We start from the raw sequence: 27,278 nt of genomic DNA, 5'->3' as shown, positions 1-27,278 counted from the left end.
ACAAGGTTATCTATTGATCAGTTGGTGAAAATGTTGTGATCAGAGGCTCACAGGAACCTAACCCTGCGCTTCCTGCAGAAGCAATGGTTCAATGTTTGCCTATTCAGAGTTCACAGCAACATTATAGGGCATAACTACTGTGAATAGTGAGAGCCAGCTATAATTGGTTTGTTAACTGAAATAAATATTAAAACTGAGGGAACTGTTAGGCCTGCAAAGGACCTGGACTGCTCATTTTGTCTCTGGAGAGGACATGTCAGGTAGGAGGATGAAAACAAGAAAGGGGGAAACTTGCATGTCACTGAATACAATCATTATTCCGGACTCCTGAAATGTAATTACATGACTTTTTAAACCTTCTTCTCAAATATATGAGCCTTTACTTTCCTAGATGGTTTGGAAAGAAGGGTACAACAGGCAGGCAGGAATGGCTGAAAGGACTCCGGAAGGTTCATCCTAAAGAAACAGGCTGAGACAGAAGGTATAGCAGCAACAGGGGAAGCCATCCAGGGAAGAAAGGGGTTAATCAGGTGGAGTTCAGATTTGGATAAGATGGAGCTGCAGACAGGAAGCAGAGATGAGCTCTGATCTTGGATCTGCAACTCTCTACCTTTTATTGCTGTGAACTGGGGGTGGAATGCATGGTAATCTGGAGCATCTTGTCAAGCATCTGGATATTTGTAGCAGGCCAGGTTGAAAATAGTCACCAAGGGAAGAACCTGGATCAGCTTGTGGAGTCCAGAGTTGAGACAAGCCAGAGGAGTCAGAACCGTGGACAGCTCCTCTTGCCTCTGCCTGTGCCCCAAGACTGCTGAGTGATTTCTACAGAGTATGGTCCTTAACACAGCATCCTCAGTCCTTCTGGCTATATTCTCCACTCTCACCCCTCATGAATAAAATGCCCATATTGTAAATGGCCCTGGCATGGAAAAGTGGGGTCATCGTAGTCTACATGAAATTCTTCCTTCTCCAGTTTTCTGGGCTGACTGGGAAGATGTTAGGGAACCCCATGCTTCTGGTCTCATAGTGAGCCTTAGAGGAAGGGCTCAGGCTCCTGGGGGATACCACTTCTTCCTTCTCAGGGTTCTAATTCCTTTGGTGTCTCTGCTATTTCTGAGATAGAGGTTATGGCAGAACAGGATTAAAAGACCTGGTATTTCTCAGCTCTCGGGGGGAGTCTCAATTAAACTAACATTTATTAAGTCCTCACTATGCTCCAGGCGCTGTTATAGGCAGTTTTGAAGATAGAGATGAATAAGGCATGATTCCTATCCTCAACGGCAATGACATCTTGCCAGTGTGTGCTGGTAGCCAGACAGAGAGTTGGAAGCCCACAGACATAATGTGATTCTTTCTGATTAAGGCAGGGACATAGTTTCTGGGAACATACTTCCTAAACAATGGTTTAGGCACTTTAACAGGAGGGACTGTAGACAAGCAAGTTAGGGTAGACAGACCTTGTCCCCACCTTCCACACCCCCATGCCTGCCACCCTTACTAATCTGATCTGTCAAATCCCTCTAATTAGGCCTGTGAAGATACACAGAATGTGGCTCAATGCTTTCACACTTGTCTTGACTTCATGATCACTGTTGAGTGTCATGGGAAGATCTCATCCTGATCTTGTGAAGTGTCTGGGGCAGGAGATGGTCCAAATGATTATGGCTACCGTTATTCAACCAGACTTGGGAAACCTGCGGCTAGTCCTAAGACAATCAGAATGGATGATGAGAGAGAGGGAAAAAAACTCAGGGGTCTTTGCTTTGTTTTCATCTTGGGAAAGAGGAGAGGTGCATTAAGGATGTTTGAGCATGATTTGAAAGTATGTTTCTTTCCACAGACTCATAATGCCACTTGAATGATCAAGTGAGGAAGAAGAGTTCCCTTCCACTGCATGCTTTTCTGGACTAGACTACCTCGGATACACCCTGATATTGAGGGGTGTAGCAAACAGAGATAAAGAGGCTGCCTTTCATCACCTCATCTTCTTTTTGACCACCTGACACAGCGGCTGGTGAGGGTGCAGAATGGTGGCTGGCAAGATGGGCTGGCACACAGAATGGTGGATTAGAACAGGCATCAGAAGTCCTGGGTTTGGGTGATGGCTGTTTCCCTTCCTTGCTGTGTGGTTCCAAGTAAGACATTCAAACCTCACTGGGTCTCAATATTACTTGGTTGTAAAAAGAGGAGCAATAAAGTGCTTTTGCTGCAGTAATTCAAAAAGGTTTCTATTTGTTTGTTTTTTATTGTTTTGTTTTGTTTTGTTTTTGAGACAGGGTCTCACTGTTACCCAGGCTGGAGTGCAGTGATGCAATCACAGCTCACTGCAGCCTTGACCTCAAGTGATCCTCCCATCTCAGTCTCCTCAGTAGCTGGGACTACAGGCATGAGCCACCACACTTGGCTATTTTTTGCATTTTTGGTAGAGATGGAGTTTTGCCATGTTGCCCAGGCTAGTCTCAAATTCCTGGGCTCAAGTGATCTGCCTACCTCAGCCTCCCAAAGTGCTGGGATAGCAGGTGTGAGCCACAGCACCTGGCCTCACAAAGTACTTTTGAGGATCAAATGTTTGTATCTTTAATACCGAACAGAGTCCCAGACATGTCATGAATACTGTATATGTTCTGTATATAATGTTCATCATATAAATGACTGGTGGGATACACTGAAATTTGAAAACTGTGCAGTGCTGTGTAAGTATTTTTTATTTTATTGCTTTGAAAACTATTTTATTAATGCCTAGTCTGAGCTTATTCTGTGTTATGGAAAAAATTTTAACTGTTTAATCCATGTTAAAGTAAAATAGTTTAGCTCCTATAGAAGAGAGGTTGCAAACTGCTGAGTTGGGTTTCATCAGTGACCATGAGAGATAGGCTAGTCCTCAGCGGGGGTTTCGAAGAAGTGAGGAGCAACACAACATTCAGGACAGCTCTGGGCAGCCATTTGGGAGACCCAGCAAAAGCTAGAGAAGGCTTTGAGCAGATAGCTTTGCAGAGACATGTTTCTACAGAAGATAAAAGAGGTGAATGAAGAAAGCAGTATGCATCAAGGAGGTGGAATTTAATATTTAACAACTCTATTATAATCATACCAAATAGAACTTATAGGCCCAAAGCCAGAGAAAATAAAGAGTGGCTTACAGACAGCAAAATGATAACCAAAGAAATGTTAAGAACATGAACGTCATCACAGTTATAGAAATGACAAACCATTCCTTAGGCACTGCGTAGTTAAAAATAAGTTTCTCACTTGGTTTATATCCTATTTCATAGTTTATATTTATAAGTGAATTCAACTACTTTAGGATTACTATTATAAACAAGCATAATCCTTTTTCTATTTTTTTATTTTTATTTTTATTTTTATTTTTTTTTGTTGAGACAGGGTCTCACTCTGTCATCCAGGCTGGAATGCAGTGGCACAATCGTAGCTCACTGCAGCCTTGACCTCCTGGGCTCAGGCAATCCTCCCATCTCAGCCTCCCAAGTAGATGGGGCCACAGGTGCATGCCACCATGCCCAGCTATTTTTTAAAATAATTTGTAGAGATGGGATCTCACAATGTTGCTTAGGCTGGTCTCGAACTCCTGGGGCTCAAGCAATCCTCCCACCATGGCCTCCCAAAGTTCTGGGATTATAGGCATGAGCCACTGCACTCGGCACAAACATAATCGTTTATAGAAAATCCATGGGAAATGAATTTAGCTTTTTTCCCCTTAATTTTTATGTCTGAACTAAGTCAAATTAATGGCCTGAAATCACAAACAATGGAGAACCACTAATCACCCAGGGAGAAAGCAGGAGGAACTAAGCTTCATCTCTAAAAATATTTGCCCAGAAATACTGTCTCTTTAGTACTGATGGAAGCATCAATGTGGTGGTCATCAACTGTTCGGTTGCCTGCCACCCTGGGGTAATCAGAGTCAATATGATGCCAAGGAGGGAAGAAGGGCTCAGGAGGGGAGCTGAGGGCCGCCCTCCCACCAACCTGGCCTTGAGTGGGAGCTACCTTTGTTGTCGTGCCAGACCCTCAGCTTGCAGAGGTGGCCCAAGCTCAGCATGTCGGGGAAGTTGAATGTGTCCGTGTTGTTCCGCTCAAACTTATTCCAGTTTGCCGACTGCTTCAGGGCCAGTGTCCCACTGTCCCCATTCTCCCCGAAGATGATGATGAACACATTGGCATCAGTGCCTGCTCCTGGGGGGTACACAAGGTGAGGCTTAGGGTGCCAGCCTCTTTGACACACAGCCCTCTTGCTCTGGCCTTGATCCCGGACTCCTCAGAGGAGCCAGGGGTACAGGTGGACAGAGTACAGACTCAAGAAGGCCAGGGGTGAGGTTGGAAAGGGTCAATTAATGTCCTAGGTCTCCAATTCTCTTCTTCATCTTACCTTTGTGCCTTACAAAAGCTTTTGGTCTAACTGGAGTTGTGGTCAGCAAGTGTGAATGGTTTAGTACAAAACTCATCTATTTCTGGGGAAATACACCCAAACTTAAAAGGCGTGTCATATAGGCTGTCTTTACAATTTAGAAACATAGGCTACCTCCTGCACAGTGTGGGTTCAGAAGGAAGCAGGGAAGTTCTGTGCTCCCTAAATCTGTCTCTGATTGACATTCTACACTAGAGCTTCATTTCATTTGCTTAAGCCAAATACAGGTATTGGCCCAAATCAAAAGCAAATGCTTCTGGAAGGGGTGAACCAGTGAAGCTTTTCTGACACACATCTGTGGTTATCAATGAATTTATCATTTTCTGAGTGCATCATAAAGGGATGGAGGGGCCTGAAAACTTGGGGACACTTGGAACTTTAAGCAATAGGGGTGAAAATTCCATTGTGAGAATAGGAAGAAAGGAGGTACCCCCAACAAAATTTACTAGCTTTATTGACCTATCATTCATGCCTGAGATTCTACCATGAGAGCTTCATTTCTTTGGCAAGAGGCTACTCTGTTGAAAATGTAAGCTACCATGGCCAACAAGTTAATCCTTCATTCACCATTTATAATTAATGTGATGAATGCCAGATTCTTTGCAATGGCTCCTAGAGAGCAGACTTGGGATAGGGGAGTGTAGGTAGCATGTCCCCCATGCCTAGACGACAGTGTGTTCCCTCTCAGCTCCTGGCCTTTGACATGCTAGTACTTTTGATTAGAAGGCCCTTCCTCTGGGTGCCCTGTCTGCCTGGCTTCTGTGTTTGTGTTTCTGGACTTGACTTTGGCATTGCATCCATCAGAGCATCACCACACTGCACTGTGGTTGCTCCAATGAAGGTCAGACCTGCAAGGGCCTGGGCAGCACATCTGTATCCTAAGACCCACAGCCAAAGCCAGCACATGGTAGATGGCCACCAAGCACACGGGTCCGAGCATGCCTGAGGTGCATGGCGCTTGGGCGAGTGGTGCCAGGCAGCAGAAGGAAGATGGGAAGGCTCTCCGTCAAGCCAGAGCCATTGGAAATGTACCATTTCCAAAAGTGCTGACCATACTCCCCAGTCATGTTCTCCCCTATTTCCCCAAGGGAGGAGGGAGGGAACCAGTCACTCACTGGGAGGAAATGTTTTGTCCAGACAGAAAGTGATACACTGTAGAGAAGACTTGGATTGACTAGATTTTGGAAGGCCATATAAAGAAAAACGCCCTGACAAGAAACCAGGGCCTCAGCCCGAATTTGAGGGTTGGAGGGGCAAGGGAGCAGGAGGTGTGAGGGACCCCCAACCCACCCAGGATGTTGCTGGTCTTAACTGCGACGGTGTAGGAGGTCCACTCCATCATTTCTTCCTCATCGATAACGGCACACATTTCACACACCAGGGTCTTCTTGCCCTTCCGCTGGGACAGCCAGTCTCCATAGTAGAACATAGTCAGGTCTCCAGTGTTCATGTTCTTCAGTAGGATCTGGGGGAAAGGGAGCCACCGTGGGAATGCCCTGCCCTCCCTCACCTCCACCAGCACCCACTGGCCCATGCAGCCCCTCCCCGGATCCCAACCCTGGAGATCCCAGACCTGAGACAAGCACTTGCGACTGAGACCCAGAGGGTGTGGAAAGGGCCCTTTCCAGGACAAAGGCCCTGTCCTGTGTGCTTGCCATGGGGTTTGAAGTCCTCACAAGGACTGCCCTAGCTTGGGATTTGGGAATGGGCAATTCACCTAAAACTATCCTCAGAGGTACCTGTCACTGTGCACAAGAGATGTTTGCTGAATGAGTGACAGAAAAACAGACCACCTGGGAGCAGAGTGCTGACATCTGCAGGATAGTCCTTGGTGTGGGCCCCATATTTTTGACTCAAGAAAATCTGCTAATGGCTGAACAGGGGAGGAGGAGCCTGAGGCAATGCAGGACAGCTGGCCTCTGGTAGATGAGGATGCATGGGCTGACTTAGGCAGGGGACTGCAGGGCTTTGTGTTATGGGTGAAATTGTATTCCTCCAGAGTTCATATGTTGAATTCTTAACCCACAGTCCCTCAGAATGTGACCTTATTCAAAAGGGGATTGTTATAGGTGTGATCAGTTCAGATGAGGTCATTACACTGGGCCTTAGTCCAATCTTCTACCACCCAGACAAGCACCCAGAACACCATGCGAAGACTGGCAAGATGCTGCCCCGAGCCAGAGAACTGCCAGAAGCCAGGAGAGTAGCCCAGAACAGATGCTTCCCTAGAGGGAGTGTGGCCCTGCCGACACCTTCACCTTGGACTTCTGCCTCTATGACAGTGAGGGGGTAATAAATGTGTGTTGTTCCAAACCTCTAGTCCGTGATGTTTTTTTATGCTACCTGATTCTAACACACACTATGTAGGGAGGACACCACACACATATTGGTGTGCCTAGGACCTCGTGTGACACGGAGGCTGCAGGAAGGTCATCTTCGTCAGCATAGTCATTGCCTTTGTGAGTGTGGGGCTGCAGGTGAGGCTCCTCCTGGCTGCCAGGGGCCTCCAGTTTTGGAGCCACTCTTAGCATGGAAAGCCGTTGAACTCCTAACATCATGGGGTTCTCATCAAAATAAGTGAAGCTTAGCCCTATGCCCTGGATGCTCTTCTCTCTGCCCCGGAGCAGCAAGTGTTAATGACTCTCCTCTGGGCAGCCTGGAGGCACAGAGCTGCACAGCCTGGGGAAGGTGAGGAAGTGATGAGAGGTCCTGAGAAGGAGCAGCTGCCTTCCTTTCTTGGTGGAAACTGAGTCTGTGGCCATGTGCATGTGTGTGTGTGCACATGTGCCCGTGCATAGGTATGCTGGGAAGAGTGGGAGGATGGAGGCAGAACTAAGAAATCCCGTGCTGCTGTTGCTCCTTGAAGATCCCAGCATCGCATCCCCAAGGCTGGCTTCAGCCCAACTGAGAGCCCAAGGATCCAGGATCCTCAGGCAGGGTGCTGACGACCAAGCTCAGACTCAGAGGGCCACAGTGGAAAAAGAGGCAGCTACCTAACTCCATGATCGCAGAGGCCCCAGTAAGCTTTCTGCCATCCTGCCTGAAGTTCCCACCATGGCAGCCTCTCTCTGCCCCAGGCCTTGCTCCTCCTCTCTCAACCCACCCAGCTGCTGTCCTGAAGGAAGCCCACACCACCCCTCCCCTTCCTCGGATCTCTGTCCACGTAAAGTTGACAGCTCAAGTTGAATTACCTGACAGTTGCTTCAGTTCTCACTGGACACAAATAAATAAAACGACATTCTCGGATTAATTCATGCCAAAGGGCGTGCTGAATCATATGGGCTGGGTTCATGTAATGATCCTCTATGGTGACATTTGTTTTAGCAAGGTCCATTGACAAGCCAGAGGAATAGGGGGAAGGGGTGGGTGGTGGCTGGAAGGAAGAGTGAGGGTCTAGACATTTTACCCTCTCCAGGAACCACTCTGGCCGGCTGCCCAAGCCATCAATCCGGATCCGCATCTTGGTGAATGGAGCAATGTCTAGGATCTCCATGATGAAGGTGTCATTCTGCTCCCGCTCAAACCTGGGTGTGGAGAGGAGGGGCATGAAGAAGGGAAACTGGCCATTGGGGAGGGCTGGGCCAGGCCAGAGGCCAGGTTTGGGGTGAGGGAGAAGATTAGGCCTTTACTCAGCAGCCCCTCTGCTCTCAGCAACTCTCCACCAGCCCATCTCTTACATCCCAGATGTGTTTCTGAAAGACTGGGTTAAGTGGGTTTGGCTAGTAGAAATGGCCCTGAATTAAGAGCTACCAGTGCTGGGTTCTAATCTCATTCTACCAGTCACCTAGAATAGTCCCAGTTCCTTTCTAGAACTTGGTTTTCTTACCTGTGGTCTGGAGAATAACACTAGCCCTGCAATCTCACAAAACTGTGATGAAGACCAAATGGATGTGAAATCAATTTAAAATGGAAAAAGAATTCCATGCCTGAAAAGCTTTAAATGAGGTTCTGTGCATGACAGGGCCATTGCAAATGGTGGGGCAGGTGGTGCACCGCACAACTCTAGATGGCATCATTCGCATTTTTCTATTTGCCATCTGCAAAACTGAACACAGTGCCCTGAATTGGGTAATGCTACTGCCAACTGTAAAGCAGTAGGCAAATAGAAGGTAATGCTGCTTTTGTTGCTATTATTATTTTCCTGCTGAATGACCTCATCATCTCAGAGATGCTCTATCTTTATTCCTTACTGCTCTTCCCACAGTGCCGCATGTACAATTCGACCTTCAATGCTGACTGATTGCTTGACTGCTGACTGATTCCAGATGATACTGCTGATAAGGCCCTGGAGTAATGCAGGTGGCACTGGAGATGTGGCTCTGCATGGCAATCATCATGCTTCCTTGAATACAAGACATATTTTTATGTATTTTAAAAACAGAGGCCATAGCCAATGGGGGCTGAGACTTAAATATTGCAAATTGAGAACTACTGCTAGTCTTAAAGGTGGTGATGAAACAGAGACAATTTCTTCTGATAACTTGCTCTGTGTGCATTTTACAATTATTAGAAATGAAAAAGTTATCCCAAAGTCAGCCCCATATCCCTCCTCCTCTAATTGAAGCCCCATCTGTCCCTCTGGGCATAATGGAAACTGTAAGGGGGTGCTCATGTCACATTCATGTCACACACTGAGATTTTCTCAAATAATCTTTCAATTCCTTATTCTTGCCAGCAGCACGATTTTGCAGATCAAAAGAGCTTTAGAATTCTTTGCTTTGCATGTCTCTTTAATTTTCACTCTGAATTTAGCCAAGCGTCTTCATTTTATGGAGATTTTATGGTGGGACAGGTGTAAGGAAAAGGGGAGGAGAAACAAGCTTTTCTTCTGGAAGACTGCAAGGAGATTACATTTACCCCCTCACCCTTCATTCCAGGCTGAACCCCAATTAACCTGGATGGACTTCCTCTGTTTGGTGTAAAAGCATCTAAAGTGAAGGCCCTTATTTGTCCTTCAGTCTTCCCAACTCACTAGCCACATCCTTCCAAGTGCCCTGGACCCCCTCCAGACACCTCAGTTGACACAGTAGGATTCTCACCCTTTGGAGGGGTGCCTGCCTTTGAGCTCAGGATTCCCACTCTTTGGAGAGGTGCCCGCCTTTGAGCTCACAGGGACAGGGCTGTTGCGTGACCCAGGATTTTTGCTGCTCATCTACTCAAAGGAGCCTCTACTCAGCAGCTGAGGGAGTGGTGTCTGGGAAGGGCCCCCTTTGGCTGCCCCTCACGTCCTTCCTATTCTTGTTTCCTTCTGTTCCTGCCTGTTGTAAAAGGGTGTCCTTAGGGAAGAGCCCAGCAACTACTCCCTCACTGGGCTCCATGACTGAGCACAGCCTGAAGGCTAAACAGGGCAAAAGGCTTAGGCTGGAAGGGCAACTATTTCATGGGAGAATTTTTGCCATTGCTACAAAACCAAAAGGGAAAGGTTATGGTTAGGGACCCTGGGAAAGGGCTGGCTAGCAGATGGATATGGATGACGTGGGGTCTAAAGTCCATCAGGCTGAGCAGCTGCTCAGGCAGTTTGTGACATCTTAGGGGCATAGCTGGGGCTCTTAGGATTGGCCAGGGTGAGAGTGCCAGCCTTAGCTTTGCTCTAGACCACTCTCCTTCCAGTCTGAAGTTCTCCATACCCAAGGCCATTGAGCTTATGCTTGAAATCGCCTTTGAAAAAATTGTTAACAGTGAGAAAATTTTGGCAGTGAAAGAGATCTGATTTAACCAACCCCCATCTTGCCTTTAGCCTTCAAACTTCCCTTGATTCTTCCTGGGTTTGGGTCAAGCTAACTTTGGGAGATATTTAGTGTATGGTTTAAATGATAATAGCCCTTCCATAAAGTTAAGGGGAGACCACCAGCCTCGGAGGACAAGAGAAGCCTGAATTCTGCTAAAACATAGACATAAACATTGCCAGCCATTACTCCAGAGGTCACAAGATATGCACTTCCCCAATTACCTCTGCAGATAACAACATCACCATTGTAAACAGAAGACTGGCCTTTTGAGATGTCTTTTCAGTTTTTTTGCAAGTCTGAGGACCAATGGCTCCACCTGGACCTGCCAACTCTTGTGGCCCCACCCAGAAATGACTCAGCATGCAATGAGGACCATTTCCCAAACCCCTATGATTGTACTCCCAAACCAATCAGCAGCAAGCACCCATTGCCTAGCCACCCCCACTTCTCCCAAACTCTCCTGGAAAAACCCTAGTCTCTGAATTTTCAGGGAGGCAGATTTGAGTAATAATATAATTCCGGTCTCCCATTTAGCCAGCTCCACATGTGTAAAACTCTTTCTCTATTGCAATTCCCCTGCTTTGATAAATCAGTTATCTCTGGGCTGCGGGCAAAGTAAAACTCCTGGGTGGTTCCATGCTTAGACAGCTCTACTGATGAGGCCCCATGGCCAAACTTGCAGCTCTTTTCCTTTTAGGACAGCCATGGCCAACCTTTAGTAAGTTTTGTTACATTGAGTTCTGCCACCAGAACAAATTGTTGAATTGTCAACATCTGACCAACCTCAATGCCTCTACTCTCTTCCCTCTCTATCCCTTTGAAACAAGCCACTGGACTTCTCCCTTCTCCAGGCTCCTCAGTGGAATACTATGCAGCAACAAAAATGAGCAAAATCACAATCACACTCAACAGCTCAGGAAAATATGAAAAACCTGACGCTGAGTGAAAGAACTAAGACACAAAATAAGATATATGGCCTGATTCTATTTATGTACCATTCAAATCCAGGTGATATAAAAGCCTATTGTTAGGGATGAAATCCAGGTGATATGAAAGCATAGACCCATGAGATGGAGACCAAAAAAGAAAGGAAACAAGGAAATGTTGACCTTAAAAACTGAGAACTGGCAAGATTTAACTTCTCGGCCTGAAGGCAGTGTGGTGGGTTTACACAAGTTTTTGCTTTATAAGTATAATAATGTATGTACTTATATATATATATATATATATAGATAGATAGATGTATGTTTATGATAAAATGTTTAAAAATGTAAATGTCTCTAGAACCTTTGACTGTTCTTCATGTGGCAGAATTTTCAGATCCATGCTCTGTGGCTTGTAGCCCTTGTGGCAGGCTGAAAAATGGTTCCCCAAAAGATATCCATGTTATAAATCTTGGAATCCATGTATATAACTGTATGGTAAAAAGAAAAGGGAGGTCTTTGCAGATGTAATTAAGTTAAGAGGCTTAAGATGGGGAGATTATCCTGGATTATTCCAGTGACCCCTTAATGTAATCCTAAGAGTCCTTATAAGAAGGCAGAGAGAGAGAGATCAACACATACACAAAGGAGGTGGGATGTGAAGATGGGGCAGAGATGGGAAGACCTGGCCTTGAAGGCTGGAGTGATGCGGCACAAGCCAAGGACTGCTGGCAGCCACCAGAAGCTGCAAGGAGTGGATTCTCCTCCCAGAGCCCACAGGGTACATGGCAGTGCTGACACCTTGATTTCCACCCACAGATTCTGATTTCAGATTTCTGGCCTCTGAATAAATGAGAGAATAAATTTCTGTTGTTTTAATTACCATATATTTGTGGTAATTTTGTATCACAACCTCAGGAAATTAATATAGCCCCAAGTGGTGTGAATGGAGAACTTTGGGACCAGAAAGCAGGTAGACAAGGGGAGGCTGCCCTGGAACTCACACAGAGAAAATTCCAAGCCTGGGATCAGTGAGTAGCAGGGAGGTTGGCTTCAGTGATGATGTAAATGTCCATGGGTGCTGAAGTAACTGGCACACAAAAGACAGAGCCTCCAGTCCCAGGCTCTGCCGATCTGGGCTCCTCAGAGACCACTGGGAAAACTGGACCTTGTGCATCCCCCATTAGACATACGAGGTGATGGGGAGCTGCATACCTATCTCATGGGCATCTTTGCTGTAGTTTGAGAGTAGAACAAGGCCAAATCTCAAACAGATTCTAAGTCTATTCTTAAATGCCATGATCAGACCTAGTACATATCTGCCAGTCTCCTCTTAAAGAGCAGCCCTTGAGCTACAGATGATGCTTTGAGAGGGGTGCCCAGCAGTGAGCGCTGGAACCTTTCAATTGCCTGACCTGGGTGCCCCTGGAAGGCAGCAGTTCCTGGAACTCAGCTTTCCTTCCTCTTCTCTCAGACCACCGTCATTCATGCTGTCCCCTGGGACTCACCTCCAACCTCCTTGAGAAAGACTCAACCTTCCCACCCAAGTCTTTTGCCCATGGAGTCCCCAAAGATAAGACCTTTCCAGTCTCAGAACTTTATTGCTAACCAGACTAAGATTCAAGTGATAAACATGTGGAAGAGAGAGTCAAAACTTACAAGCTTACTACAACCCTGGACATGGTCACAACCAAATATTTCCCGATCTTCTCCTGAAAGGACAACTGGAATCCTATTTGACTGTCTGTCCTCTGTTTCCATTCCCTTGAGCTCAGCCTCTTTCCATGCTTTTTGCAGTAAGGGTTAGTGAAAGCAACAGGCCATCCTGAGGGGTAAACCCAATAGAACTCTTTTGTGACACAAAAAGGGACCCAAAATCTTTTTTGTGTCCGGTCCAAGGAAGTTTCCATTTCACTAGGTCTCTACTGGGCCTAGGCATGATCCCTCACAGGCATTTACTTCTCACTATAGAAATAACACAACTCTTTGTCTAAAAATAGCTTCTACACCCACTGGACACCAATCACCTCAAATCCCTCTGTTAGAGACTCATCTCCTGAAAGTACGCATTACCTTTTAGGGCATCATTTTTTCTGAATGCCATATTAATTCACAAGCATCTCGGTGGGAGTTAATTTACCAGAACCATTTTCTCTGAAGTGGTAAGATGAGAAGTTACGAAATGTAGCTGGGGAGTGGGATAGAGTGAATTGCTACTGGCTGTTGTAAGTTTTGGCCCCTGGGTACAGCATCTGACTGCAGGAGCGTTGCAGCAGGCAGAAGCCTCGTGATACCTTCTGTGTGAATGCATGCATGTCTCAGCCTCATTCTGGTCACACACCATTTCTTGGGGAAAGTATCACCTTGCACAGTACCAAGCTGTGCCCACGACACATGCCCAGTGGGTCTTTCTGTCTACGTTCCCTAGTCAAGATGCAGACGTTCTTAACGAGGACTTCAGGACACAGGTGAAACATCAGGCCACATGCAAATGAAAATATCAAAACATGTCTCGGGTAACAACTCTGAGCTTGCAAACCAGGGTTATTAAGAAATGATGGCTCTCCTCACAAAATAAATTTTTATTCAGAAAAAAAAAAATCCTTCAACTAGCAACATGCCTCAAAGCATTTACAATATGGTTGTATTTATAATAATGTGATTTTCAAGCAACATTTTTGGAATTTAGATACTTCCAGAAGCAAGAGGTCTCTTCTACCAGCAATTGAGCCTTGTACATCTGGAAAACAAGGTGGAATGTAGGTGTAGGCTAATTAATCAGAAAAAATCCAGGAATACGGGGTTGGGTAATGATTGGAGTCAGAGTACAGAAGTAAAGACTATAGGAGGCTGAATATGCAAACAATAGTAGCCAGACCATGTGTGAAAACAGAACTCTGAGCTACCTCCCCTGCAGCGACCATCCCAAGAAACCACGGTCTCTACAGAAATTGGCCCAGAATGATCAGGACTTGAGCAATGGCCCCCAGCTTCCCTATTTTGTCCCTGCTCCCAACTCAGGACTAACCAGACGGACGGACCAAATCCAAATATGGTCCCTAATACAATCATGTATGAAACCCCGATTCTAGCTACCCAACCTCCAGCTCTACCATGCCAAAAATAATGCTTCATTACAAAGCTCCTCCTCCTCCCACAGCATTCAAATCTCTACCAAACCAAGTGATGGTGGCTGAGTCTCTTGTTATAGCAAGCTCTAAGTAGAGAGTTTCTGTTCTCATTTGGTCTTCCTTTATTTCTAGAATTAAGTTCAAATCCCAGTTCCCCTACTTACTTGCTGTATAACTTTGGGCAAGTTATTTCACCTCTATGTGTTTCAGGCATCTTATTAGTAATGTGGAGATAATAAGAGGGCAAAGAGTGATAAGAGGGGTGTTGTGAGTTAATATATGTTAAAAAGCACTTGCAACAGTGTCTGGCATGGAATAAATGTTCAATGTATGTTAGCCATTATTATTATCACCATTGCTGTTGATATGGGAAGAATTCAAGGAGGAAATGGGAGTTGCAAAATGAGAGAGCAGAAGTGCTAAGAGAAGACAGGCAAAAACTTTCCCATCAGACCCCCAGGGATGAGCTGCATAGGGCCCATAGGATGGGCAAAGCTCCAGCTTGCATGAGCTGCTTTGTCCACATAAAGAAATGCTGCCTGGTCCCCAAAAGCTTCAGTAGCCACATCCTCATCATCACCAACAGCACCATCATCACAATTATTATCCCTACCATCATCACCTTCATCTCTATCACCACTGCCACCATCATCATCATCATCAGCATCACAATTATCATCCCTACCATCATTACCTTCCTCCCTATCACCACCATCATCATCATAATCACCATCATCACCATCATTATAATCATCACCATCATCACAATTATCATTCCTACCATCACTTTCACCCCATCATCACCACCATCATCATCATCCCTATCATCACCTTCATCCCTATCACCATCCTCATCATCACTACCACCATCACAGTCATCATCCCTACCATTTAGCACCATCAATATCACCAACCTCACTATCATCCACAATGTCCTCATCACCACCCCAATCCAGAAGTACTGAGTGCCTACTACAAGCAAGGCAAGAGCTAGGAGGTATGAGGGGCTCAAAAAGGAAGCCACCTGGGTCCTGCCCTCCAGCTAAGGGAAGGAGTGCTGTGTGTTCAGAGGCAAGTTGCTGTGGGTGGGATTTTAAAATGCTAAGCTTAGGCTCTGAGTCTGTCATCTCTGGTTCTTAAGATGTCAGGGGCCAGGGATGTTTGGGGGACAGCGGCTGAACATGGCAAACCAGCCCAAACCCAGGACTGTCTAAACTGGGAATCCAAGGGAGGGCACGGACAGTGAGTACTATAGGAAGGTCATCTTTAATGTCATTATGAATCACTAATGAGTGCTTAGGACTGGGGGCCATCTGGGTGTAGTTTGCAGTGCCACAGCTTAATGGCCATGGGACTTTGAGGATATGACTTTACCTTTCCATGCCTCAGTTTCTCACCTGTAAAATGGGGATGATAATAATTGGGTTATTATTATAGGGTTGTGGAAAAGATTAAGTGTATCAATACATGGCTTATTAGAGAACAATGCTTGGCACAAAACAAGCTCCTATAAATGTTAGTGTTGCTGTTATTGCTCTCCTTAGGTTAAGCTCTGTTAAGTTCAAGGACCTTTGTCTTCTTGGTTATATCATCTCTTCAGTGCCTGAGTCAGTGCCTGGCATATACTAGGTGTTCAATCTTTTTTTTAATGTTTTGAAAATTGACTGCATTTTATTTTGTAATCATTGAGACTTACAGAAAAGTTTCAAAAAAAGAACAGAGCTTCTGTGCCCCTTTCACCTAGCTCTCCTTAATGTCAACATCTTATATTGCCATAGTACAATTAATGAAACTAAGACATTAACCATCAACTAATCTACCAACCTTACAATAAGCAATTCTGAGTACCAAATGAAAGAAAGAAGAAATGTTATGGGTAGAGGTGATCAAGGAATACTTCCTGGGGGAGGTAGATTTGAGCTGGCCCTTGAAAAAGAAAGGTATTGAGACAGAATAGACAAAGACAGAGGATAGAAGGCCTCATGATCTGCAGTGGGCATGTGAGAATCAGCCTGGCTGAAGGTAGGGTAGGGCAGAGGGGGAGAGTTGAATGTGGGAGGGGTGAGGGGCAGGGGCCACCTCCAGGTACCTGGCTTTCTTTTTGTCCAGCTGCATCTCCTCCGTGCTCCCGTTGATGCCATAGAGGGTCATGAAGATGTTGGAGTCAGTGCCCCCGCCAACCACATCGCCTGTCCACACCGTCATTTCATAGAGAACCTGCCATGAGAGGAATGCGGGTGCTGAGTCTCAGCCTCACCCTCCAACCCCACCTGACCTGCCTCAGTCTCACCAGAGAAAGAGACATGCTGTCCAAGTTCCACGGCTCTGGAAAGAGCCCTTCCTCGAATCAACTGTAAATGCCTGGACAGCAAGAGGCAGCCTTGTCACTCTCTTATGTCCCCCACTGTGCTCAGTCCCACCCTAGAAAGGAGTCCTGACAGAGAGCCCTTCTGCAATAGAAACATGATGGAAAGCCTGGCATTAACTGACTCTTTGTCAGTTGAATCCCAACCTAAGTTCAGCGTGCCAGCAGCGCATGGTGGCAAGACAGTGGCCTTTGGAGCCCTCCAGAGCTCCATGTGAATCCGAGATCTGTCACCTGCTGGCTGTTAGACCCAGGCAGATGCCTGACCTCACCAGCCTCTGCTCCCCTGTGGTAAAATAGGGATAAGCTCCCTTGCAGAGTGAGAGCTGCTGACAATTTGCATGGCACCTGGTGCTGAGCCTGTCACCTGTGTGGCCCCAAGCAGCAGCCAAAGCTCTGGGTGTCAGTTCCCCTTCATGCCACAGCCTACACATGCCCTGCGGCTGTGAATGAGGGATGCCATCAGGAGTGATGTTTACAGAGGGAGTGCTGCCTCAATCCACTTGAGAAGTGGGACAATCCCCTACTTCCACGATGTTCACTTGAGATTGGGGTATTGCCATTTAGCCTGAGGTGTGTGCCAAAGAGAGTGTCTGCCCTCTGTCTCCACTGGAGGGTGAGGTGCAGCCTGCTCTTCCTGGTGTGCCTCCACCAAGCCCCCATCTCGGTTCTTCCTCTGTGAGGCAGCCTCGTGGCAAGAGAAAGCACTTACACTGTTCTAGAATGTTCTTTGGTCCCGGATTCTTACTCCCTTCCTTCTCACCAAGTGCCCCTGGACTCACAGTGAAGTCTGAAGGTTCAGGAGAGGCTCAAACTTACGGTCGGGGAAGGGCCATCTTGACCGTCTCCTTTGAATGTACCTGGCCCAGTGTGTCCCTTTTCTAGAGGCTGCTACATTCCTCTATCACCTGTGCAGGGGCCTGGTCCCCATTATCCAGAAGCCTGGACCTCCAAACCCGAGCTATTAATCATGGTGGTCATGTCCCCATCATTGTGCCTGGAGGGGGCTGCATGCTTTTCCGGCAGCATCTAGAATCTCTGCCAGGACACTGTGAGGTTTGAAGTATTCTGCGCAGGCCTGGCCCGCAGGAGAAATTCAGGACATGTTTGCTGAGGGAACGGATGAAGAGCCTCTTACTTTACCAAGAAAATCCCCTTAGACCACCCAGCAAGGGCATTCATGATGGTCAGGAGGAGCCACTGGGAACAAAAGTGGGAGCCTAACACTTTTTTGCTCTTATCCAGGCAGGCATAAAAAATAGAATGATCAAAATGAGTGCTTTAGCAGCCCCATGGAGACTGGCCCCTGAGAGCTGGTCCATCCAACTCTTGTGTTCTCTGCATCCATCTTTCTCTCCTTTACACAGACACATCTCTTTTTATGTAATAAGTGTGTTTCCAAAAAGAGACAGAAACAGTGCTCTTGTAATTCTAGTCTGATATCAGGTGTCCTGGAGAGATGGCCAGCCCAAAGAACCCTGCAGCTCTTTGTAAAGTGACAAACCTATGTTCCTTTGTGCCGTGGATAACGGGTGTAGGTCTGGATTTTCCTGGACTAAAGGGCTCCAAGGGAGCTGCAGCTGCACTGCGTGGGGTGTGCATGTGTGCTGGGCGGTGGCACAGAGACACACACAGGCTGGGAAGTGGGTCAGGCGGAGGTCCCTGGATGAACTGTGTGCTCACCCACACCATCCGTCTGGCCACAGACAGAGATGTCTGGGGGGTGGGGGAAGGATGTGAGATATAGAAAGTGCTACTCTCTGACTCTCCAGCAGGCGGGAAGCAGGAGACTGGCAGGCACCACACTCCTGCCTGTCAAGGTTTCAGAACCCCACTTCTGTTTCCATATACAATGTAGGCAGAGCACACTCAGGTCCAGGTGATTTCTTCTCACCTTTGTGGGACAGCTTCTGACCTGGTCCAAGAAGCCCACTGGTTTTGATTCAGGACCAGAGAAAAGGGCTGGGGCCTTCTGTTGACCCCATAGCCATGAGACAAAAAGAGAAACCAACAGGGTCAGGTGAAACAGAGGCTTCTGGGCCACCAAATGGCTGTGTGTCCTCGGATCTTAGCACCAGGCATCTGCCTCCTGCCTGGTCTGACCTGTGTGTTTATATAACTTATCCCAGGCCATTTGGCCAGTTACAGGTGGAGCCAGGACCGAAGCTCAGACCTCTTGCCCTCCAGGCTTTTCCAGTTAAGGAGGGTATTGTGTGGACACCACTGGCTGCATCGTGAGACTCAGAGGTTCACAGTATCCCAGATGCCATCTTTCCTATCACCACCCTACTGCTGTTGATGGTGGATCCTTTGGTGAATAATGACCCTGCCTGTCTACATAGAGCTGCTTCCTCACAAAGCTCTTCATGAACTGTGATCTCATTAATTCTCACCAAGATCCTACATGGAACAGGCCATGAGTAGCAGGGATGCATTATTTCCAAGCAGTGTATGGGAAGACCAAGGCCCAGAGAAATGAGATGACTTGCCCAAGGTCACACAGCAGCAGACCAGAAGAGAGTTCAGTCTGTGGCTCCTAGCAAAGCACATCTGGCTAGCACACCAGGCTGCAGCCCCTGCAGATACCCCAGTGATGAGTCTCCTACTTCTTCCACTTCTGTCTCCCCTGCTGCTCCCCACCTCAACCTGCACTGCCCTGGCCATGCATTGTACACTCACAGTGCCCCCCTACCTTCACCCCGATGTTCACCACCATGGCATCCAGGAGGTCGAAGACACGAGAGGTGATGCCATCGCCTCTGTCCTTGGCAAGCCAGCAGTTACAGTTCAACATGTACTTAGTGCCCTGGGTAGGCACTGCCAAACACAACTCTTCCACCAGCCAGCAGCTCTCAGGGGAGGCCCCATCATGGCCCAGCTAGGAGGAGACACACCTGATCTGTGATGATCTGGGCACAACTGGGAAGGAAGTGCTCCCTGCCCAGCCCCCTCCCTCAGTGCTTCTTCCCAATGTGCTGTGCACTTGCTGGCCCAGGTCCCTCCCATAAAAGTGAAGAGATTTTGCAGATATAATTACAGTCTCTAATTAGGTGACTTTGAGTAGGTTGAACCTAATCAGGTGAGCCCTTAAAAAAGCATGTCTAGATGTCAGAGGTGAAGAAGTTGGAGATATTTGAAGCAGAAGAGATTGTCTCCTATTGAACAAGAAAAGAGCCAGGTTTTGGAGATGGTCCCATGGTGGGGAATGGTGGGCCTCTATGAGATGAAGGCCTCAGTCCTACACCCCAAGAAAATGAATTCTGCCAACAACCAGTGAGCTTGGAAGAGGACCCCAAGCCTCGGATAAAATCGCAGCCCTGGCTGCAACTAGATTTCAGCCCACTGAGATCTTGAAGATGGACCCCCGCTAACTCACACCTAGACTCCTGATCCATGAAACTGTGAGATAATACATTTGTGTTGCTTTAAAGCACTAAGTTTGTGATACTCTGTTACACAGCCATAAAAACTAATACACAGAACATTCCCACTGGGTGAGTGGAAGACAGACACACAGAGGGGCAGGTGGCTCACCCAAATCACCTGGCTAGTTGGTTCTCCTCTGCTACCTGCTCTAAGGGGTGCTTCAGGTAGGCTGCTCTTCCCAGCCTGCACTCCCCTGCCCACCCAGGTACTGGTCAGCTCCGTCTGTCCCTATGGTGGTCACGATTATGGGGCCCCAAGAAGCCAGCACCTCTATTTTCTTGATGACGCCCACATCCAAGCCTGCAACGTAGAACTCCTCCACAGAGCCACGGCTGAAGCCCCTCTTCCCTCGGGGGTAGTCCAACCAGATGCGCTTACTACGTTCATCATCCTCTCCGATGAGGAAGATGAAGGCTCGGCTGTCAGTGGCTGCATCCTTGTGCTTCCCAGTGGTGACCGACACATAGTAGGGAATAACTGCAAGAGATCACGGGGCCCAGCCTCACAACAGACCAGGTGGACAAGGCACTGTCTCATAGGCTCACAGATTTGGAAGTGACCTCTGAGGGCACTGATCTCAGCTCCTTGCTCAGAGACGAAGTGCAATGAGCCCTTCAGACTGGTAAGTTATCTGTGGTGTGTGTCTCCTCTCCAAGTTGCTAACTCCCAACGTACAGACAAAAAACAGCATTCTTGTCACTTGTTTGGAGTGTCAAGCTTCTAAAAGCTCTTTTGGCCAATTATCCTACTTGAACCTAGCACTATTATGTGAAGGAGGGTAAGAAAAATAACCTCTCAACACATATAGGCATTATATGCCCCAAAAGCTCACTATGGTCAACAAAAATGCTGTTGGCAAAAGCAAGGTCTCATAGAAAGAAGGAATTTGAAGAACAATAAAAATGTATCATATATGCAACATAGTGAATGGAAGTCCTAGAAGACAGCAATTTCCAAAACACACCAGATTAATTAGCATAAAACTTGCTCAGGTAGTGTCCATAGAGTCGCAGTTTCCATTCTTCCAACTATCCATTCTTCTTGCAGCAGGGGTGGTTATGATACATAAGGAGACATTGTTGGGCAGGTTTCTGGGGAAATCTTTTTTTTTTTTTTTTCTTTTTTTGAGACGGAGTTTCACTCTTGTTGCCCAGGCTGGAGTGCAATGGCATGATCTCGGTTCACTGCAACCTCCGCCTCCCAGATCAAGCGATTCTCCTGCCTCAGCTTCCTGAGTAGCTGGGATTACAGGTATGCACCACCATGCCTGGCTAATTTTGTATTTTTAGTAGAGACAGGGTTTCTCCATGTTGGTTAGGCTGGTCTCAAACTCCCAACCTCATGTGATCCATCCACCTCAGCCTCCCAAAGTAATGGAATTACAGGCACAAGCCACCATGCCTGGTTGGGAAATCTCTTTTAAAAGGTCTGACTCAACTGGGAGGAGTACTCTTTTTTTCCTTACCCTTCCATTCATTCTGCTTGGAGTATGGATATGATGGCTGGAGCTCCGACATTCATCTTGGAACTATGGGCAACATTTAGGTCATTTATAAGGTTGCCAGAGTGACCAGGTTAAAGGAACCTAGGTCCTTGATTGCACTGGAACTGCTGTATTAGTCCCAGGTGGCCTACCTTTGGGCTTTCATGTGAGTGAAAACAAAAATTCCTAATTTGTTTGTGACCATTTCCAGGTCTCTGTCATTTGCAGTTAGTAATTGATACAAGCTGGAAACCCTTCTCCTGGTTCATCTTCCTCAATAGCTTGGGAGACACTACCCTGGTATAGTGGATTTTAGGTTATACAATCTGTTATCTCTTTGAAAAGTTTCCAAACTGTCTCTTCCTGGCTGGAATTACCTGCACATGGCTTTATTTTATCTTTACAGTCGAGGCTTTTCACAGGTGATCACAGTGCTTAAGGAAAGGCACTTTCTTGGGGGTCCTATCACTCATTTACAGAGTGAGAAGGTAAAGTGTAAGCAGACTGGCTTTCTCTGCCTGACTCCACAGACCCACCATGTGGCCTCCTGGAGGGGGCTAACATGGTTGCCACACTCTTATGTTTAAGAGAACTGACTAGGAAGGTAGTGCATTCAAATGTTCAATCAACAATTATAGAACTGCCTTATCTCAAAAATCTGGTTGGCAAAATGAACTTGCTGGGGAATTATGATATTGTTTTATGGAGGAGGAAAAAACTGAAGCCAAGAGACTGACTTGTCCAAGGCCACACATTTTACTGTCAGAACCAGAAATGGAACTTCAGTCCCCAAACAACCATCTCAGGACTTCTTCCCCTGCCTTCACCACCACATCATGCCTTAAGTTTGCATGGCTGAGTGCTTTGTGTGATGTTCTAGTGACATGTAAGGGATGTTCATTCTCACCCTAACCTCCTTTAACCTTTGTTTCCCCATCTGCAAAGGGGGCTTAGCCCTGCCCTCTCACTTTGCAGGGCTGTTCTGGGGATAAAACAGGCAATACGTGTGAAAACTATGTAAATGACTAAGCGTTAGATATGTCATCAGCTCAAGAATGGCTCATCAAAGAATTGCTTTAAAAATTTCCATGTGCCTGGTCCCCATCTAAAGAGCTCCCTGGTTGGCTTACTTGGGCCCTCCTGAACGTAGTCAGCCATGGGCCCGGTCACTGTGTTGATGTCGACATCGGCCATCTTGGAACTCAGGGCGATCTCCCAGAAGTCAGCAGGGCTGCTGCAGTTGCTGCTGCGGTCCCCAGTGTACTCCTGTGTGGGAGAGCAGGACTGGCAGTTGCAACTCCAGCACCTCCACGCCAAGGGACCTCCCCTAGGCATGAGGATGGCCACAGGCCCTGTAGGCCCCTTGCCTCACCTTCTCGTAAAAGAGCCTCTCGAGTCGCCCATCCTCCTTCTTTAGGGACAGCCAGCGCCCGCACAGGAACAGGAACTCATCCTCATTGGTGTCATTCCAGATCTCCACCTTCTCCACGTACCAGTCTGCGCACCACTTGGAGTTGTCGTGGCGGAGCTTGATCTTGTAGATGACGCCTAGGTCAGCGGCCTCAATGATGAAGGTGTCAGCCTGGGGAGCCCAGATGTGGGGACTCAGATGGTGGGGGGTGGACCCCACTCAACCCACTCCAGCCCAACCCTCTAGGACCTTCCATCCCACTCAGTTGCTGTGCTGAACAGACCTTCCTTGCCGGGGTGCCCCCCCAGACCCAAATCCCCAACACTGAGCCTGTGTGGTCCAAGGCCTCATATCCACAGCGGTCCCATCTTGCAGTCCACTTATATGTGTGGTGCCATGGAGAAAACTGCCTTCACTACATTCCTCTTGGGAGAAGCCTGTGGGTGTTTGGAAGCCTCCTCTGTGTAAGGGGGGTGGGGCCTGAAGGCCATGGGTAGAGGCAGAGAAGGGGTGGTCAGCCGGTCCTGTTCCTGGATTCCTTAGCTATGCTGAGCATTGGGGATGAGTCCAGCTGTGGCAGCCAGAGGGCAAAAGCTCTTCTAGAGATGAACTTCTGAGTAACGGGAAGGTGTTTGAAATTCCCTGGGAGATGCTGAGAGGGAGTTTGATGAACCAGTAAGGTGGGGCTACAGGAGAGGAGGCAGTAGAGGTGAGGCTCTGGGGGAGGCAAGGCTGTGGAGGGACTCAGGGACAAACATCTGGAACGCAGGCTCAAGAGGGTTTTGTGGGGGTTGTGATACAAGGCCCTCATCTGTGCCCCTGACTCTATCTTCAGTCAAGTGGACACTCCACTCTTGTGTGCTGATTCTTTGAGGGGAGCTCAGTGAGGTGTGGATCCCAGGCTTTGAATGAGATGGGGCCAAGACAGAGTTTGAATGTGGGAGGCAGAAGTCAGGATGGGAGCCTGAGGAGGGTGAGAGGGGACAGGCGACACTGAGTGACACCTACTTTTCTTCCAAAAGATTTGCTGAGCACAGGTACCATGTGAGTCACTGTGCTGACCCGTAGGAAACCAGAGATGAATAGAATAGGATGCCCTCTGTCCCCAGGACCCCACAGTCCAGTGCAGCGAGAGGAGGGGATGGGTAATTCCAGCTCAGATGGTGGGAACGACCACCTGTGTGAGGACTAGAGCCAGGCCTAGGAAGACAGACTTCTCCAGGTGTCAGCATTAAGCTGCAGCTGCGGGGCTGGGTTTGCCAGGCAGCTCAGGTGGGGACAGCCCATGGCCAAGGCAGCTGCAGGTAAATAGCAGCTAGTGGTGTGTGACTGAAAGCAGATGTGGATGGGAGCAGTCCTGGGGTGCTGGCAATCCACTGGGTTCACCAGAGTAAGAATGGGCCCACCCTGAGATACAACAATTCCACTTGTTTGCATCTGTCCTGGGGGAAGACCTTCACATTGCACAAGGATGTTTATTACAGATAATTTTTACAGAGGAAAATTGGAAGCCATCTGGGGTCCCGTGCTTGGGGAGTGGCTACATAACTGGCAAAGCCTTTCCTGAAGAATGTTGTGTGTGCAGTGGTTATAGAGAAGAGTCACCTCCATCTATGTTTGAATACCGGGGCAGAGAGAGATTTCCAAGGCAGCCATGCATGCCAAGGGCAAGTTAAAGAAGTGTTTATATAGCATGATGCCTTTTATGTAAAAAAGTAATACCATGGAATGGCTTACCTATTTTCTATGGGTGCATGCACACGTAAGCAGAGAAAATGTTTGGAAAGATGCTGAGGCAGGAGAGAGGGTGGGGTATTCTGGAAACTGCACTCAGTGGTCCACAGAGGGCACTCTGAACAGGCCAGTGCGGGTAGGCTGTGAAGGTCTGCAAATCCCGTGGAGGACTCAGGGTAGATCTGGGATCCATGGGGAGCCTCTGCAGGCTTGAAGTGAGATAGTGACTGGTCAGCTTTGGACAGGTTAACTGAGGAAGCTGGAGGGTGGGTTGGATGGCAGGGCCTTGAGCAGAGAGACCACGCTGGCTCAGTGAGTGAGCTGAAATGAGGCAGGGCTGAGTGAATACAGGGCAGACTTGGCTGATTTGAGGTTATTTAGAAGGAAGACTCTGGAACCTGGTGATTGATTGGATGTGGGTGGGGAGGGGTTTCCAACAGGGAGAAGGATGTCCAAGATGACTTCCATATTCTGGAGTGATCAGAGAAATGGAAGCTTCTAGATGTTGTGCAGTAAACTTAAGGTCACATGGTTAGTAACTGAGCCAGAAGTCGCACCAGCACCCCTGATGGCGTGTCAAAACTGGAGGAAAAGAGAAGAAAGTGATGGGGCAGAATGGGCCAAAGATTTTTTCTTGTGACATAACAATTTGCTGAGAGAGAAGAAAAAAAAAATGGAATCTGAACACAGAGGGGAATGGCTTGCATCACCTTCATTTATTTACTTAATCCACATTTACTGAATGCCTACTCTTTGCCAGAGTCTGTAAATGAAGCCATGCATAAAAATGGACTTCTCAGCTGTATGTTGTACATTGCTGCTTTTACAATGCATTTACCAGGCATCGATACCAGGCATCAACTAGGGCAGGGGGCAGGTGAGCTTTCCCAAGGCTTGACAACATCCAGCACAGACAAAGAGCTACCTGCCTGCCAGACATGGTTCTAGATGCTTTGCATTTTTAATTCAGCTGGCCTTCACAATAACTCAAAATTAACTCTTTTTTAGGGTGGAGGAAAAGGAGGCACAGAGATGTTAAGTAACTTGTCTAAGATCACACAGCTAGTGTCAGAGCCAGGATCTGAGCTCAGGTGACCTGCCCCTAGCATCTGGGGCCCTGATAAATAATATCCCTAGTGTAGAGTCAGGGACAATCACATAAATTGCTTGACCTTTTTGGTATTCCATTTTTGCAAGATGGAAAGAGGAGGATAGGACTCCTCCTACCTACTTTATAAGGGCAGTGAACAATTATATCTCTTGTGGAACATGAATGTGTATGTTTTAGATTATTTCTTCCTGGTACAACATGCTCTTACATCTTGTCCTGTTTTTCAGCCCAGAGGTCTAATTAGCAATCATATTGCTATTTCTGCTTCAAATGCAGAAAACTGAAGTTAAAGGTAGATGGTTTCTATCTGGATGATGAACCAATGAATGGGAGTGCTAGGGTCTGACTCCTGGAGACCTGGCAGCCAGGCTGGGTCTCCTTCCACACTGTCTGACTCATAGGGTCACCAGCCAGCTGCAGACCCACTTAGATGACACCCACCTTTCTAGTCCCAGGGCTAATATCCTCCTTACTAGTAGAGTGGTTCAATGCTAAGGGATAAGGCTGGCTGAGGGTGAGGTTTAAGGAGACCCTTGATAAATACCCGTTGGCTGATGTACGAAATCCCCAGACATGCACAGCCACGGGCAAGAGCATAGATTGAGTTGGGAGCCAATCCCCTTAACCTGATCTCCCTGTGGAGATAGCCTGGCCTGTGGGGATTTCAGGCAGATTTCAGTGTGTGGAGAGGAGAAGGAAAGGAGACTAAGGAGCAAGTGCGGGCAGAGGCGGGGGGCATGCCAGAAAGGGCACGGAGTGGAGGAGTAGAGGCAGGGAGAGGGGAGCCAAGCTTGCGAGAAGGGAAGTTTCACAAAACCCACCCTTACAGACCCCTGTGGTTTTGTAAAATCAGTGTGTCAGAGCTGGAAGGGCCTTATACATCACCTAGTCATGTGGTTTTCAAGCCTTTTTATAGTCACAGAACCCTTTTCTTAACAGAGGGCTTGCTTGGCACTGTGATCAACAGGCCAGGTCAAAGTGGATCCACCTGGGAGAGAGTAGGGTGTCCAGCTGCACCTGTCTCCACCACCCCCAAGGCTCCCAAGGCCCTTGGAGCCACCTGTGGCTCTATACAACACAATTTAGCCAATTCATATCTGACTCTTCAATTTACAGATGAGGAAACTGAGGCCAGAGAATTTGAAGCAGATAAGGAGCTGATAGCAGAACCAGGCCTCCAGATCCCCTCTCCACCCCACAGTTCAAGTCTCTGTCAGTGTCAGCACAGCCCCTGTCATTCTGCAGTGTTCACCTCCACATTCATGAACCATGCACAGTGAACTGGATTTTCTGAAGACGACCCAGCCCCATGCAACCAACAACCTGGAGCTCCAGCAGGCCGCCTGCTTGCCCAAGGCTGGCCTTCTGCTCCACCTCATCCCCTATGCAGGACCCAGGGTGGGTGCATCAGCTAGGAGAGGGGAACAAGGAGCACTTGCAGGGGAAGGGCAAGAGCAGAGGCCCAAATGAGTGTGCACGATGCCCCATGGAGTTCCTGGATGTCCCCGGGAACCAAGAAGAACTGGCGCTTAGATTGCT

The 27,278-nt window shown here is 47.7% G+C and overlaps 1 protein-coding gene across 5 annotated transcripts in view; it reads right to left on the bottom strand.

Annotated features, from left to right (window-relative positions):
• The window catches only part of LOXHD1 (lipoxygenase homology PLAT domains 1), a 182,645-nt gene that overhangs the window by 27,589 nt on the left and 127,778 nt on the right, over positions 1-27,278 (bottom strand). For 4 of the 5 annotated variants that reach the window (XM_015121870.3, XM_077975512.1, XM_077975513.1 and 1 more), the window contains 8 exons: positions 22,856-23,065; positions 22,614-22,749; positions 20,269-20,477; positions 19,267-19,452; positions 16,299-16,426; positions 7,833-7,950; positions 5,717-5,891; positions 4,009-4,194 (listed from right to left, as the gene is read on the bottom strand). In XM_015121870.3, the coding sequence (XP_014977356.3) occupies positions 4,009-4,194; positions 5,717-5,891; positions 7,833-7,950; positions 16,299-16,426; positions 19,267-19,452; positions 20,269-20,477; positions 22,614-22,749; positions 22,856-23,065 (1,348 nt within the window). The remainder of the gene's footprint in view (positions 1-4,008; positions 4,195-5,716; positions 5,892-7,832; positions 7,951-16,298; positions 16,427-19,266; positions 19,453-20,268; positions 20,478-22,613; positions 22,750-22,855; positions 23,066-27,278) is intronic. The other variant, XM_077975516.1, reaches the window with a different exon arrangement.

This window comes from Macaca mulatta, chromosome 18, assembly GCF_049350105.2.
Source record: "Macaca mulatta isolate MMU2019108-1 chromosome 18, T2T-MMU8v2.0, whole genome shotgun sequence".
Lineage (NCBI taxonomy): Eukaryota > Metazoa > Chordata > Mammalia > Primates > Cercopithecidae > Macaca > Macaca mulatta.
This window is presented reverse-complemented; position numbering and strand designations above follow the sequence as displayed.